This window comes from Haematobia irritans, chromosome 5 (genome assembly GCF_050003625.1).
Source record: "Haematobia irritans isolate KBUSLIRL chromosome 5, ASM5000362v1, whole genome shotgun sequence".
NCBI classification, from domain to species: domain Eukaryota; kingdom Metazoa; phylum Arthropoda; class Insecta; order Diptera; family Muscidae; genus Haematobia; species Haematobia irritans.
In genome coordinates, this window is record NC_134401.1 from 9,625,421 (window position 1) to 9,642,568 (window position 17,148).

General features: G+C 27.5%; 2 protein-coding genes, 1 long non-coding RNA gene and 1 pseudogene across 3 annotated transcripts; 2 read left to right on the forward strand and 2 right to left on the reverse strand.

Moving 5' to 3' along the window:
• Nucleotides 1–850: 850 nt before the first annotated feature.
• Nucleotides 851–16,649, reverse strand: mip120 (Myb-interacting protein 120). Its single transcript, XM_075313606.1, has 4 exons — nucleotides 16,270–16,649; nucleotides 3,971–6,491; nucleotides 1,531–1,673; nucleotides 851–1,453 (listed from the first exon to the last, which is right to left on the reverse strand). The coding sequence occupies exons 1-4, from the start codon at nucleotides 16,289–16,291 to the stop codon at nucleotides 1,026–1,028; spliced, it is 3,114 nt and encodes a 1,037-aa protein (XP_075169721.1). The 5' UTR covers nucleotides 16,292–16,649; the 3' UTR covers nucleotides 851–1,025.
• Nucleotides 6,668–6,757, forward strand: LOC142242154 (small nucleolar RNA U3; annotated as a pseudogene).
• On the forward strand, nucleotides 8,328–8,713 carry LOC142241776 (uncharacterized). The gene is made up of 2 exons (XR_012723804.1): nucleotides 8,328–8,404; nucleotides 8,467–8,713. It is a non-coding gene; the product is annotated as an uncharacterized LOC142241776 (long non-coding RNA).
• On the reverse strand, nucleotides 13,607–15,695 carry mEFTu1 (mitochondrial translation elongation factor Tu 1). The gene is made up of 2 exons (XM_075313607.1): nucleotides 15,556–15,695; nucleotides 13,607–15,489 (listed from the first exon to the last, which is right to left on the reverse strand). Exon 2 carries the CDS (start codon nucleotides 15,452–15,454, stop codon nucleotides 13,985–13,987), a length of 1,470 nt encoding a protein of 489 aa, XP_075169722.1. The 5' UTR covers nucleotides 15,455–15,489; nucleotides 15,556–15,695; the 3' UTR covers nucleotides 13,607–13,984.
• Nucleotides 16,650–17,148: the final 499 nt, after the last annotated feature.

Consider the following 17,148-nt stretch of genomic DNA (forward strand, 5'->3'; position numbering starts at 1 on the left):
TTTTTTTGTGATAGTGCTGGGAACATACAACAAGCCACGTGGGCCTAAATGGTGTGAAGTTTTCAATAGGATTCCTTATCGTGAGATCCATTATAAATACCAACATTGTCTTGGTTTGATTATGGGGTTTCGAAAGGAATTTCTACACTCCAGAAATTTCGGTATCATTCATCTATCATAACAATAACCTTCACGAGTCAGGCATTTCGCCCTTCTGTTCTATTGATAGGATTCAATCAAAAAAGGAGTACCGCTGCACTACCTTCTTCTTAAGTTAAGGCCGGCTGAAGAGTTTGCATAACGATTTTTCCAATAATTATAGTGACACCCGGCAGACAGCTTTAACTACCGTATACCCGCACATTGAATTATTATCCCCATTAATAATTCAATATTAATTTTATTTGTATATATCGATTTATTATTTTTAATAACCATATTCTAAAAAATATGTACATTTGCAAATAAAAACTCTCTTAAACGGATCTTAGTCTACTTGAAGTATTGATGAACTTTTATGGTGGGAGAAATATATAAATGGGCAATTGTAAATTTTTTGAAAAATATAGATAACATAAAACTAGAAATATATGTCGTAAAATATTCTCTAACAAAATTGCAAATTATATGTATATAGAAAAAAATAATAATAATAATAATTCTTAGAGAATAAAATATTAAACTTTCAAAAAGTTTCCTCTTTTTCTTTATGATAATGACGAGTGAGTTTTTTTAAGAAAGTTTTCTTTCTTGTTAATTCGTAAATGTTTGTAAGAATTTGTTATTTACAATGATTTTGTTAATTTTTTTATATTAATAATTATGTTTGTATAGGTGTGTGTATCAATGATTTTTTTTGTAGATTTCTAGTTAATATTTTATTAAAATTAATTCTTGTGTTTACATTACACATCTAAGCTACAACAAGGACCTATTAGATACATAGATATACATGTTATTTAAAAAAATGTAAAGCATTAACAATCTACAAACTGCAATAACTACTAATTCATATGTTATATTTTCTAATCCTGTGTATAACTATTATCAGCATTTCGTATGGAAAAATCAATTATCTCTACCAGACATCTACCCAGTTCTTCCATAACCATTTTTTCCATTTCCAGATTTGATAAGCCATTCTTTTGACACTCATCAGCCTGGGTAATCATACACTGAATGGTAGCATCAACCACTTCGGGAGTTATGAAATTGCATTGTGGCTTCTCAAGCCCTGTCATATCATTGTTATCCACATCCATATCACCGTACTCCTGTTTGATGCTATCTTTAGTAAGTTTTTCACTTTTGATGACCGCATTGCCGATTGAATCTCTTTTGTCATAGCTACGTTTTTGAGAACCACTAGCTGAAGCATTAGCTATTGTAGCCATAAGTTTGGAATCCACAGGATCCATATCCAAATCGGGACGATCTTCAACATTGCGACAACCTTGATATATGTAGAGAAGAGAAATGTTAGTAGTGTCAAAATTACATTTTCTTTTTAATTTTTAATCCTGTACTTACCCACACATTTACAGTTAGAACTGCAGGGTATTTTAGCTTCATAGCATTCACAATAATTTTTCAAGCATCCAGATCGCTTGCAGTTACATCCTTTATTATGTAAACGCATATCTCCTTGATCGCTGGATGATGTAATTTTTGGTCTATATGAAATTAAAAAAAAAGAGAAAAAAAAATTTCATCAATGGATAATCTTCTTGAAATAGGGATCTAAAAAATCCAAATATCGAATTTTGAGATTATTGAAAAGTTTAGGATTTTTCGACTTTTTCTTGAGTGGTCAGCATAAAAAGATTTAAACCAAATTCCTTTTCCATTTAATGTCGAAATTTCGATTTTAATTACAATCAAATGTCAATTATACAATTTTCGCAAAATTAAAGCTGAAAATTCTATTTAAGTCTGTCTATATTCTAAAAAAAAGAAAAGTTCGAATTTGAAAATAACAAACAGTTGACTTTAATTTGTTTTTTTTTTTTTTTTGACAAAAAGTTGATAACTCAAAATTTTCGAACTATCGAAACTCGATTAATCGATTGTGGTCAACATTAAATCTTTTCGTATAGGGCAGGGATGGAAAATGCAGTACTATAGTACTTTTTTCAATACTTTTCCACCCTGGTCAGTACCGTAGTACCCCCGCGAATGATTTAGTACCTTTTGTGTAGACATTTTTGAGCCGATATCAGATTTATGATATAATAGTTTTGACAAAATATTTTAATATTTTGAGAAAGACTGATTTGCTAATAGTCTTTTACAAATTTGATAAAATATACAAGCCGGAAGAAACACGATTTTCTTGAATTTCAAGAATGTTTTAGTCGAAAAATACATGTGCTTCAATATTACGCTTCCACACGAACACTTTCTAGATAAAAGTTATCGATCGCGTACTAAAATAATGCGAACTATTATAGTCAGAGTTGAAACTTGAGACAAAAATAATCTTCCAACGTTTGGAGAAAATCTTACCAAAGACTACCAAAAAAGTATATTTTGCAAAAATTTATTTCTTCCGAAAGTTTTATCAAAATTTTATTTCTACAGAAAATTTTGTGAAAATGTTTTTCTTTTGGAAAATTTAGTCAAATTTTATTTTATTTCTATAGAAATTTTTGTCAAAGTTTTATTTCTATAGAAATTTTTGCCAAAATTTTATTTTGGTTGAATTTTTTTGAAAATTTTATTTCTATAGAAAATGTTGTCAAAATTTTATTGCTGATGAAAATTTTGTAAAAATTTCCGTAGAAAATTTTTTCAAAATTTATTTCTATAGAATTTTTTGCCAAAAATTTTATTTCTATAGAAAATTTTGTCAAAATATAATATTCTCTTATGAAGGTACCAATCTTTTTTTTCTTTTTTTTTGGAAAATTTAGTCAAATTTTATTTCTATAGAAAATTTTGTCAAAATTGTATTTCTATAGAAATGTTTGTCTAAATTTTATTTCTAATGAAAATTTTGTCAAAATTTTATTTCCATAGAAAATTTTGTCAAAATTTTATTTTGGTTGAAATTTTTTTAAAATTTTATTTCTATAGAAAATGTTGTCAAAATTTTATTACTGATGAAAATTTTGTCAACATTTTATTTCGGTAGAAAATTTTGTAAAAATTTTATTTATATAGAAAATGTTGTCAAAATTTTATTTCTGATGAAAATTTTGTTAAAATTTTATTTCTGATGAAAATTTTGTCAAAATTTTATTTCTGATGAAAATTTTGTCAACATTTTATTTCGATAGAAAATTTTGTCAAAATTTATTTCTATAGAATTTTTTGCAAAAATTATATTTCTATAGAAAATTTTGTCAAAATATAATCTTCTCTTATGAAGTACCAATCTTTTTTTTTTTTGGAAAATTTAGTCAAATTTTATTTTATTTCTATAGAAAATTTTGTCAAAATTGTATTTCTATAGAAATTTTTGTCTAAATTTTATTTCTAATGAAAATTTTGTCAAAATTTTATTTCTATAGAAATTTTTGTCAAATTTTTATTTCTATAGAAATTTTTTTCAAAATTTTATTTTGGTTGAAATTTTTTTAAAATTTTATTTCTATAGAAAATGTTGTCAAAATTTTATATCTGATGAAAATTTTGTCAACATTTTATTTCTATAGAAAATTTTGTCAAAATATAATAGTCTCTTATGAAGTTCCAATCTACCAAACAGTAGAATTCTACCAACTGTAGCAACCGTGGTTACAAACTACGGTAATCTTAAAAAAAAATATTTAAAATTGAGGAGTTGACAACCAATATTTTGACTATAATCTTCCAATGGAATTTTTGTTGAAATTTAGTAAAACGTACTTTTTTCGCTCAAAAAATACCTTTTTTGTACTTTCTTAAAAAATGTATGTTTCCATCCCTGGTATAGGGTAGCTTCTTAAGCCTCTAAAATTTTACATTTTATTTCATATTTTATACTCACTTAAAAGCACTGGGATTTCTTTCCAAACAACTTCTGATGGCCCTTTGACGTTCATCTTCATTTTCCAAATTATTAAAGCAATCCTTGCATGTACAATCCTGGCAAAATTCACCATTGGCAAAACAATCACAATACAATTTTAGACATTGTGATTTGCTGCAATTACAATGCTTGCGACGTACACCCGCTACCAAATCAATTTTATTTGGATCATCTTGCAGTTCAGCTGCACCCAGAGATTGTAATGCCGAAGATGACGATGCAGTTTGCTTTTCAGACGATATATCAAGATGTTCTACTGGCTCTTCTTTAATTTTAACTTGGTAAAATGTTGACGACGATGATTTAACAACTATGGATGTTGCGGTTTGTAGTGGTTTAGGTTTTTGCAATTGCTTTAAATGGAAAATTTTTTGCTGTTGTTGTATCAGGGATTGTTTGTTCAACAAAGGTTTCTGACTACCACCATTTGAAGATGATGATGATGCTGTTGATTGTGTAGGGGTAGATGATGATGTCACAAACGTTGCTTGACTTGCTGCTGTCGTGGCGCCCGTGCTCGCTTTCAAAACACTGTAATATTTACCTGGATTTTGTTGACCAGAAGGTTTTAGAATGGTATACAATTTATTGCCCGATGCAATAGAGTTTGAGTTTGATGCCGATGTATATGCTGAAGAGGTTGATGGCGTTACAATCGTCTTGGTGCCCTGCACCATTGTTACTCCACTCGAGGATGTATTGGTTACAATCATTTTTACACGGCCCTGCTGATGTTGTACACCACTATTCAGAATTGTGGGACCACTACTTGATATCACCACTAAACGATTGTTGGACATAGCCTTTTTAATGTCTGGAGGTCCACCATCATCGTTATCAGTTGCCGAAGTCATTCGTTTTAATTCCGTATTGATTTCCGAAATTTTATGCTTCCTTACCAAATTCTGGCCACTAGCAATAGAAGATGGGACAAGGGTTGTCGTAGAGCTATGAGGAGTTTTTACCAACGTGTGTGGTTGCACTTTACCCGTCTCATCTTTTATGGTTTTTAAAATGGGCATAGTGACCATTGTCTTTTGTACCTTGGATGCCACAGGAGAATATTCCAAGCCATTTCCATCCTTTTTCTGTGTAAGTACTACCTTTGTACCTCCACCTTTTTGTACCACCGTAAACTTTTGGGGTAAATTATTTAATATTTTCACCGGAGCAGTGGAAGATGCCAATGTACTAGGTGTGGCTGAAGACGATGCCACAGAGGTTACCATAGTTGTCTTCGTCGAACTTGTCATAGATGTTGCTGCTGCAGAGCTCACTGTTACGGACTTGAGAACTTGCCCTATAGTTTTTGACGAAGAAGTTGTAACCACCCTTACATATTGTACTCCTGGTTTGTTGGGCAATTGTATGGCCTGAATTTTCCCAGTTGATGCAGAATTACCAGTAGAGGTTGAGACCACAGGTTCACTAGCACTGGCTGGTATTTGAGTTTGCGGAGACAATTTTACGAAATTTGAATTCGCTACCAATATTTGTTTTCCCGAACTGCTTTGTACTACAATGGATTTGGGTGTATTCGGTTTTGCCGCAATATCTCCTGAAGAAGTTACTGATGTTGTGGGCTTAAGCACCGTCTTTAGACCTGTGACATTCGGACTGGATACAACTGATGACGATGTATTGGCACTTTTTATAACAACTTGACCTCCCGTTGTTGTAATTATTTTTTTCCCTCCCATGGTATTAGGCGACAAAGTGAGAGTGGTATTTTTAATATTAGCTCCCGCCGAAGTCGAGGATTTCAACGGTACGAAACTTCCATCCGAACTACGTACAACTTTAATGGTTACAGGCTTACTAGTAGTAGCGGCATTGGTATTGGTGTTCATTGTTACTGTTCCACTAGTATTTGGGTTTCCCATTTGGTATTGCTGCTGGGATTGCTTAATAATTGCAACATTTCCACTGGTTTTAATGGGGTTTGCAGACGATGTAGAACTTAATGTTCCAGCATTCTTTTGAATGTATATCACCTGACCCGATGATGTTCGTACAGCGGTTTTGCCACTCATAGAAATATTTGAGCCCGCACTACTACTAGGCGCAGTTGTGACAACAGTTTTAGGTGTTATTTTAATCGAAGTATTAGTTACATGGGTGGACATTTTGGGTAAAATATTTTTCGTATTTAATAGTACTGGGGCCGATGTATGGGTACTGCCAGTAGTGGTGGTAGTACTTGTATTATTTTTTACAAAAGTAGTCTTAATGGGATTTGATCGAACCGACAAAGTGGTCGATTTGCTAGTGGCTATACCACTATTTAGGTTCTTAGTAACAATACGTGTTTTCTTTGGTCCCGGTGTATTAAGGGTATCATCTTCGAAATCTTGACTATCGTTATCACATTCCAAAGAATCATCGTCTTCGATAGAATTTCCATTTTTTTTTAATGGTGAAGAGTCGAGAAAATCATCAAAACTAAGTTCCGGCAAAGATGATGTGTCGTCAAGGGAATCTGAAAAGAAGCATGAAGTGAAGAGGCTTAAATAAATAAAATAGTTTTTTTTTTTTATTTTTTATGTAGCTAAGAGAAATTGTATTTATGACAGGTTAACATACAGTGTTTTTATGTCTTGGACCAGTCTGCGGAAAAGGGTATAAGTTAGCGCATATGTTTGCAACACCCAGAAGAAGACTATACTTCACAGGATCATTTCTGTAGTCAGTCTTCAATTACTTTCATTGCCAAAAAATGAAAAAACGATATAGACACATGGTGTCTTTAACAATAACGCTCAGGGCCGGGTCTGATCACGGTTGCCATTCGAGCCAAAAATAATCTAACCAAATTTGAAGAAAATTTTACCAAAAACTTACCAAACAAAAAAAATTATTTTTCAAAATTTCATTTCTATAGAAAATATTGTGAAAATTTCATTTCTATAGAAAATTTTGTCAAAATTGTATTTCTATAGAAAATTTGTAAAAATTCTATTTCTACACACAAAAAATTATCACCAACATTTTTTCAATTAAACACTTAATTGAATTTGGAAACGGATTCAACTAATATGTTAATTGATTCAATTAATTATTTAATCAAATCCGAATAAAACCCAATTAAAAAAATGATTGATATTTGTAACGTTTCCAATTAAAATATTAATTGATTCAATCAATTTGTTAATCAATTCGGAAATAATTTTCAATTACAAACGTGATTGAAATTTTTTCCGTTTCCAATTACACATGTGATTGATCCAATCACCTTTGTGATTGAAATTGAATAATTTTGAGCAATGGAAAGAGCGAAAAGAGAACAAGAGAATGGGTATTTATTCAACAATGTATGATGGAGAGATCAGTCTGTAGAAGTAACTTGTAACGAACGGTTGGGTTTTTGTTTTTCGCGTAAATTGAAAAACATGATTGGCGACATTCTGTCTGCTGCATTGAAAATGTGTACATAAATATTTTGAACGCAACAACAAATCATAGCAAAGGGTTGAAATAAATAAAGTGTGCAACAACAAATGGCCACGTGCTAAAGGTTTGAAAAAATATATGAGAGAACGCATTTGAAATTACCTGTGTTTGTGTTTTGTGGTATTGTAAAAATGGAAAAAATCTACGTTTATTGAAGGTAAGAAATTGTGAAATGTGAATACGGGTTTCCATTGAAGCCTGTTTACATTAAACGAACTAAAATAATATATTTTTTTATTCATTTCTTTTAGTGACCAATTTTATTTTGTGAAATTGACCAATCAATCCCATCAACTCCATCATTTTATCAAATATATAAGAATATGTTTGCAACAAAAAAAATATATATAATTTTAAAAGATCAAGACGGTACCCACGTCTTGATCTTTTAAAATTATAATTTTTTTCACTCCTAATTTTCTTAAAACCAAGAGCGGTATGGGTTTGTTGGAAGATTCACCTTGAAGTTGGGAAGTGGCGTTGGCATTAAATTGCAGTTTTGCTTTACCTGCCTTTTTCAGTTTGAACCCAAGTAGAGAGCAGTATATCTGATATATAAAGCAGTATATCTGATATATAAACTAATGAGCTGAATTATGTAATGGTAAAAAAAAGTTCTTTCTTTTGGATTTAAAAATATGAAAAATATCCGAAAATAATAAAAATATGTATTTTCCATTTATATTTTTTTCTATTTCCAGAATTTACAAAGTATCATCAATATAATACCAAATACTACATTGTTTTCCCATTATTTTTTGTCTTTCATTGGTTCAAATTTTAATAGACGATTTCAATGTGTGGATTTTGGAAAGGAATTGTTACTAAAATTAAATTACCGAGCTCCTTAATACACATTTTTATGCTAAAAGACTACAACTGCAAAAGAAGATTATAAATCTGTAACCTGGAACTAAGAATTGAACTTGATATTCTATGCAGGTAATGTTGAACAAAATTAACTTTTAATTGAACAAAATTAAATTCAAATTATTCTAATTTAGCTTACAGGCTGCTGAATTATTGGAAATCTAGGCGCATCTACATATTAGAAGGAACATGCTAACATGGTTATTATTATAAGGAAGATAATGATTTATATAATTTATTTTTTCACCCTATAGTTGTTATTGATAGTAATTGTATTTGTAAGTTATGTTAGAACAAAACACAAATGACAAGAACCAAATTTATTTGTCTATTGCATAATTCAAAAAATAATAAAATATTGAATATGTTTTATAAGAAATACATATTTTATTTTATTTCAAATAAAACTAAATACGATTTTGGGGTCGCAATATATAAATTTTTTGACCGAAATTTATAGCCAATATCAATTAATTATTTAATTGAATGAATCAAATAGTTGATTGATTTTTGTCGCGAAATTAATTAAAATTTTAATTGAATCAATTAAAACTGTGATTGAATTTTATGTTAAAAATCAATCACGTTTTTAATTGATTCAATCACACAATTAATTGATTCCGTGACAAAAGTCAATTAAATTTTTAATTGAAAATTGTGTTGGTTTTCAATCAAAATGGGTGATTGATACTATCATTTTCGTGATTGAAGACATTTCAATTAAAAAAATGATTGAATCCGCGATTTTCGTGATTGAAATCAAAAAAAAATTTTTTGTGTGTATAGAAAATTTGTCAAAATTTTATTTCTATAGAAAATTTTGTCAAAATTTTATTTCTATAGAAAATATTGTCAAAATTTTATTTCTATAGAAAATATTGTCAAAATTTTATTTTTATAGAAAATTAAGTGAACATTTTATTTTTCTATATTTTCTATAGAAATTTAGTCAACATTTTATTTCTATAGAAAATTTTGTCACAATTTTATTTCTATAGAAAATTTTGTCAAAATTTTATTTCTATAGAAAATATTGTCAAAATTTTATTTCTATAGAAAATATTGTCAAAATTTTATTTTTATAGAAAATTAAGTGAACATTTTATTTTTCTATATTTTCTATAGAAATTTAGTCAACATTTTATTTCTATAGAAAATTTTGTCACAATTTTATTTCTATAGAAAATTTTGTCAAAATTTTATTTCCATAGAAAATTTTATCAACATTTTATTTCTATAGAAAATTTTTTCAAAATTTTATTTTTATAGAAAATTTTGTCAAAATTTTATTTCTATAGAAAATTTTGTCAAAATTTTATTTCTATAGAAAATTTTGTCAAAATTTTTTTCTATAGAAGATTTTCTCAAAATTTTATTTCTATAGAAGATTTTCTCAAAATTTTATTTATTTCTATAGAAAATTTGAATAGAAAATTTTGTCAAAACTTTATTTCTATAGAAAATTTTGTCAAAATTTTATTTCTTTCTAAGAAAATTTTGTCAAAATTTTATTTCTTTCTATAGAAAATTTTGTCAAAATTTTATTTCTTTCTATAGAACATTTGGTCGAAATTTTATTTCAATAGAAAATATTGTCAAAATTTTATTTTTATAGAAAATTTAGTAAACATTTTATTTTTCTATATTTTCTATAGAAATTTAGTCAACATTTTATTTCTATAGAAAATTTTGTCAAAAATTTATTTCTATAGAAAATTTTGTCAAAATTTTATTTCTATAGAAAATTTTGCCAAAATTTAATTTCTATAGAAAATTTTGTCAAAATTTAATTTCTATAGAAAATTTTGTCAAAATTTTATTTCTATAGAAAATTTTGTCAAAATTTTATTTCTATAGAAAATTTTGTCAAAATTTTATTTCTATAGAAAATTTTGTCAAAATTTTATTTCTATAGAAAATTTTGTCAAAATTTTATTTCTATAGAAAATTTTGTCACAATTTTATTTCCATTGAAAATTTTGTCAACATTTTATTTCTATAGAAAATTTTTTCAAAATTTTATTTTTATAGAAAATTTTGTCAAAATTTAATTTCTATAGAAAATTTTGTCAAAATTTTATTTCTATAGAAAATTTTGTCAAAATTTTATTTCTACATAAAATTTTGTCAAAATTTTATTTCTTCAGAAAATTTTGTCAAAATTTTATTTCTATAGAAAATTTTGTCAAAATTTTATTTCTACAGAAAATTTTGTCAAAATTTTATTTCTATAGAAGATTTTGTCAAAATTTTATTTATTTCTATAGAAAATTTGAATAGAAAATTTTGTCAAAACTTTATTTCTATAGAAAATTTTGTCAAAATTTTATTTCTTTCTATAGAAAATTTTGTCAAAATTTCGTTTCTATAGAAAATATTATGAAAATTTTATTTCTATAGAAAATATTGCCAAAATTTTATTTCTATAGAAAATTTTGTCAAAATTTTATTTCTATAGAAATTTAGTCAACTTTTTATTTCTATAGAAAATTTTGTCAAAATTATATTTCTATAGAAAATTTTGCCCAAATTTTATTTCTATAAAAAATTTTGTCAAAATTTAATTTCTATAGAAAATTTTGTCAAAATTTTATTTCTATAGAAAATTTTGTCAAAATTTTATTTCTATAGAAGATTTTGTCAAAATTTTATTTATTTCTATAGAAAATTTTGTCGAAATTTTATTTCAATAGAAAATTTTGTCAAAATTTTATTTATTTATATAGAAAATTTTGTCGAAATTTTATTTCAATAGAAAATTTTGTCAAAACTTTATTTCTATAGAAAATTTTGTCAAAATTTTATTTCTATAGAAAATTTTGTCAAAATTTTATTTCTTCTATAGAAAATTTTGTCAACATTTTATTTCCATAGAAAATTTTATCAACATTTTATTTCTATAGAAAATTTTTTCAAAATTTTATTTTTATAGAAAATTTTGTCAAAATTTTATTTCTATAGAAAATTTTGTCAAAATTTTATTTCTATAGAAAATTTTGTCAAAATTTTATTTCTATAGAAAATATTGTCAAAATTTTATTTCTATAGAAAATATTGTCAAAATTTTATTTTTATAGAAAATTAAGTGAACATTTTATTTTTCTATATTTTCTATAGAAATTTAGTCAACATTTTATTTCTATAGAAAATTTTGTCACAATTTTATTTCTATAGAAAATTTTGTCAAAATTTTATTTCCATAGAAAATTTTATCAACATTTTATTTCTATAGAAAATTTTTTCAAAATTTTATTTTTATAGAAAATTTTGTCAAAATTTTATTTCTATAGAAAATTTTGTCAAAATTTTATTTCTATAGAAAATTTTGTCAAAATTTTTTTCTATAGAAGATTTTCTAAAAATTTTATTTCTATAGAAGATTTTCTCAAAATTTTATTTATTTCTATAGAAAATTTGAATAGAAAATTTTGTCAAAACTTTATTTCTATAGAAAATTTTGTCAAAATTTTATTTCTTTCTAAGAAAATTTTGTCAAAATTTTATTTCTTTCTATAGAAAATTTTGTCAAAATTTTATTTCTTTCTATAGAACATTTGGTCGAAATTTTATTTCAATAGAAAATATTGTCAAAATTTTATTTTTATAGAAAATTTAGTAAACATTTTATTTTTCTATATTTTCTATAGAAATTTAGTCAACATTTTATTTCTATAGAAAATTTTGTCAAAAATTTATTTCTATAGAAAATTTTGTCAAAATTTTATTTCTATAGAAAATTTTGCCAAAATTTAATTTCTATAGAAAATTTTGTCAAAATTTAATTTCTATAGAAAATTTTGTCAAAATTTTATTTCTATAGAAAATTTTGTCAAAATTTTATTTCTATAGAAAATTTTGTCAAAATTTTATTTCTATAGAAAATTTTGTCAAAATTTTATTTCTATAGAAAATTTTGTCAAAATTTTATTTCTATAGAAAATTTTGTCACAATTTTATTTCCATTGAAAATTTTGTCAACATTTTATTTCTATAGAAAATTTTTTCAAAATTTTATTTTTATAGAAAATTTTGTCAAAATTTAATTTCTATAGAAAATTTTGTCAAAATTTTATTTCTATAGAAAATTTTGTCAAAATTTTATTTCTACATAAAATTTTGTCAAAATTTTATTTCTTCAGAAAATTTTGTCAAAATTTTATTTCTATAGAAAATTTTGTCAAAATTTTATTTCTACAGAAAATTTTGTCAAAATTTTATTTCTATAGAAGATTTTGTCAAAATTTTATTTATTTCTATAGAAAATTTGAATAGAAAATTTTGTCAAAACTTTATTTCTATAGAAAATTTTGTCAAAATTTTATTTCTTTCTATAGAAAATTTTGTCAAAATTTCGTTTCTATAGAAAATATTATGAAAATTTTATTTCTATAGAAAATATTGCCAAAATTTTATTTCTATAGAAAATTTTGTCAAAATTTTATTTCTATAGAAATTTAGTCAACTTTTTATTTCTATAGAAAATTTTGTCAAAATTATATTTCTATAGAAAATTTTGCCCAAATTTTATTTCTATAAAAAATTTTGTCAAAATTTAATTTCTATAGAAAATTTTGTCAAAATTTTATTTCTATAGAAAATTTTGTCAAAATTTTATTTCTATAGAAGATTTTGTCAAAATTTTATTTATTTCTATAGAAAATTTTGTCGAAATTTTATTTCAATAGAAAATTTTGTCAAAATTTTATTTATTTATATAGAAAATTTTGTCGAAATTTTATTTCAATAGAAAATTTTGTCAAAACTTTATTTCTATAGAAAATTTTGTCAAAATTTTATTTCTATAGAAAATTTTGTCAAAATTTTATTTCTTCTATAGAAAATTTTGTCAAAATTTTATTTCTATAGAAAATTTTGTCAAAATTTTATTTCTATAGAAAATGTTGTCAAAATTTTATTTCTATAGAAAATAGACCTTAAATAGATAATCAATGAAGTGGAAAATTCGAATATAAGTTAAACGAATAATCCAAAACTTCAGACATCTTGGTGGTACTAGACTTGGCAGAATAGACTCAATATTTTTTAGCTCATATCTCGTAACGTCCTTCCAGCCCCAATTAATTTCTCAAGTTAAAAAAAGAATCTATTCCCCAACAATGTCAATGAATACAGTTTCAATTTTTCATCAGTTTTAAAAAATTTGTTCTCAATATCTAGGAAATTCAATAGAATTTGGTAGCATCGATACTAACCAACGAGAAGTTTCCTCCACTTTCCCTTCCAAATTACCTATTTAAGCCATATAAACACGTATTATTATGGTTTTTTAAAGAATTTATTTTCTCCATATACTTTTCTAATAAATTTTCATTCCACAGCAATCAAGATATGGGATAAAATAACAATTTTCAAATCATAGCTTATTTACTTATAGTACTGTATCTTTCAAGTCCCATCATTAATATGGGTCTTAGCATTTTCAAAATGGAGAAGTCACACGATTTACACCATTTCGGTCATAAACAAATACATAATATGGATTGCTGATTTTTTCATTAGCAAAACAAAATCGGCGAATTACAAATGGTGAAATATTTTATGCATATTAATTATTGTTATTTTAAAGAGAACAAAGTAGTAAAATTAAAAAAAAAAGAACTTATATATTTAAATGTAAAATATGATCTAAGTTTATTTTTTGGCGGCTAATTTCTTTTCGCGAGCTTTCTTGCCCTCTGTCAAAGAAGCACGTTCTGATTCAGACAAAGGAGGCAAGACTTTGGTTACAACACCTGTGCCCAAGGTAAGATTACCATCACGCAATGTGAAACGTTGTCCTTGTTCCAAGACCATGGGGCGTATTAAACGCAAAACCAATTTTGTGTCTTCACCAGGCATAACCATCTCTTTGTCGGGTATTTGTACTTGTACAGCACAATCCCAAGTGCGAGAGAACATTTGTAATTGAATGAACGACATGAAAGGTTTCGAACGACCACCTTCTTCTTTGGCTAGAATATAGACTTGTGCTTCCAATTGATCCAAAGCTTTGACGCTGCCTGGTTTGCACATAACCATACCACGTTTAATGTCATCACGTTTTACACCTCTAACCAAGGCTCCCAATTGATCTCCAGCTTGGGCTTCATCCAAAATTTGATGGAACATTTCAACGCCAGTAACAGTGGATTTGATTACCTTATTGTAGCCAACAAATTCACATTCATTACCCTTCTTGACAACACCACGTTCCAAACGGCCAGTTACTACTGTGCCACGTCCGGGAATGGAGTAAACATTTTCCACAGGCAAAAGGAATGGTTTGTCCAACTCACGAGCTGGTGTGGGAATGAAATTGTCAACTTCATGCAAAAGTTTTAGAATAGCTTCTGAGCCAATTTCGGGACTTTTGCCCTCCAGGGCACATAGGGCAGAACCCTTAATAACGGGAATATTATCACCATCGTAACCCATCTCAGAAAGCAATTCACGAATTTCCATTTCAACCAAATCAACCATTTCCTGATCGGCAGCATCCACTTTATTGATAAAGACCACTATGTGATTGATGCCAATCTGTTTGGCCAACAACAAATGCTCCCGGGTTTGAGGCATAGCACCGTCAGTGGCGGCCACAACCAAAATAGCACCATCCATTTGTGCAGTACCAGTAATCATGTTCTTAATGTAATCAGCATGGCCGGGGCAGTCAGTGTGGCCATAATGACGATTTTCAGTTTGATATTCAACATGGGCAACATTGATGGTAATACCACGAGCCTTCTCTTCGGGGGCATTGTCGATTTCATTATATTTTTTGCTCTCTGCCAATTGCTTGTCGGCCAGGACCTTAGTAATGGCAGCAGTCAAAGTAGTTTTACCATGATCAACATGGCCAATAGTACCAACATTGCAATGGGGTTTGGTACGTTCGAAAACCTTCTTTTCGGATGCATATTCACGAACATATTGTTGGTAACCGGACGAATACGATGAGACAGCATTTAAATGCTTATTCAAATGCATAACAGCAGCTGGGGAGCCACGGGCAGCCCTCACTAGACGAGCAGTACTTAAACAACGTCTGATGGCTGAACATCTTCCCAATAGCAAGGAAGAAGTCACACCGGTTAGGTGACGGGCGGCATATAATGCAGACATGCTGGTTGATAGCTTTAAAAAATTCACTTCAATAACTGAAAAATAACACAAACTCCATTGAAAAACTAGTAGTGGTTAATAAATTTGCAGTGGGATTTTACCTTTTAATCGATTAAAAGTGATTTTCAGGAAAATTCTTTTAATTTTCTCCCCAGTTTCTGAAAAACAGGCAGTAATTGCGTAAAACTAACCCCAAATGTGCCAATGCAAAGAAAATGTCAAAAATATCCCACCTCATATGTTTACCAAATATGGCCAGATTGTTACAAAATACAATGTTTGTGCTCAATGAAAAAGGAAATTTTCCAATGGGGCAACACCGAAAACACTCGAAATACAATAAGGCAACACGATATGGGAATAAAAAAAAATTGGAGGCAACATGATAAAAATTATTAATATTAGCAAATTTTCTGCATTTTTCCTAACAATTGGCTACTCCAAAACATTTCCTTGTATTTGGGCTAATAGTTTTTACATATCCCTAGAGATATGATGAAACAATTTTTGATTTCTCGAGAATCCCGTTAACATAAAAACGGTTGCCGGACCCTCATTCCGCCTTTATCATAATTATTTTCCATGATTGCTAATAAAATAGTAATTACTATTCCCTGGATACTACTTATTCCATTTCAAGCAAATTTGTGTTATGGACTTGGAAAAGTTAACACATTTCGCTAGTCCAGGGATTCTAATCATCAGTTGCCTTTACTGGCTGGTACAGGCAACAGCAACAAAAACACAACTACCAACCAAAATTCAATAATCAATTCAAAAGTAAAAAAAGACACAAACGTCATACATTAACTTACCCATATTAGAGCTTATATCCATTTATACACAAAAGTGTTGCATTAAATGTAATCTTTAGTTACAAGTCAACTTGAAAACACTAGCAAATACTTTATTAATATGTCCATCCAAAATATATAAACACTGATTTTATACTACGTGATTGGACCTCAATGCTGGTGCCAACCAAAATACGCCAAGAAGTCTTTCCACTTAAAATTTGCGCCACTGTTTTGTATTCGCCAGGCAAATATACACTTTTCACTTAATCACCAGCTTATTAAAGTATTTTCACAAGTTTTACCACATTTTTGTCCAATGAATTTTGAAAAAAATTTCAAAATTATGAGATATTTTGCTTGTATTTATCGTGTGTGAAGGAAATTTCTACGAATGTGTTTTGCGATGACATTCGTTGTGTATGGATGTCAAAATACAACAATGACAGAGTTGTATTGAGATCAAACACAAGCGTATTTAAATTGGCGCGTAGAAAAAACTCGGAAAAGAAAATTAAATATAGCCTAGTCAAGACAATTTTTGTGTAAGTAAATTAAAACAAAAATTATTACCCATTCAATTGAAGAGTAAAAAACTTTAAAATCATTCTGAAATTGTATTGTTTTACTGCATTTATCTACATTTATTTTTCTAAACCGTTGAACGTTTTTATTTAAGCAAAGCATTTGAATCAAATGTATAATGTTGGCTGCACTGATGTTCGCATATGCCTAAAATTACGAGATTTATTAATTTGTTTTTAGATATAGCAGTAGAAAAAGTTTAATACTGATGCGTATAATGCGCACTTATTAAATTTTAAAAGACTTGAAAAAATACTTGGAATATTGCTTAATTTTACAATTTTATTTATATGGCATAGATTTTCCAAAACGTTT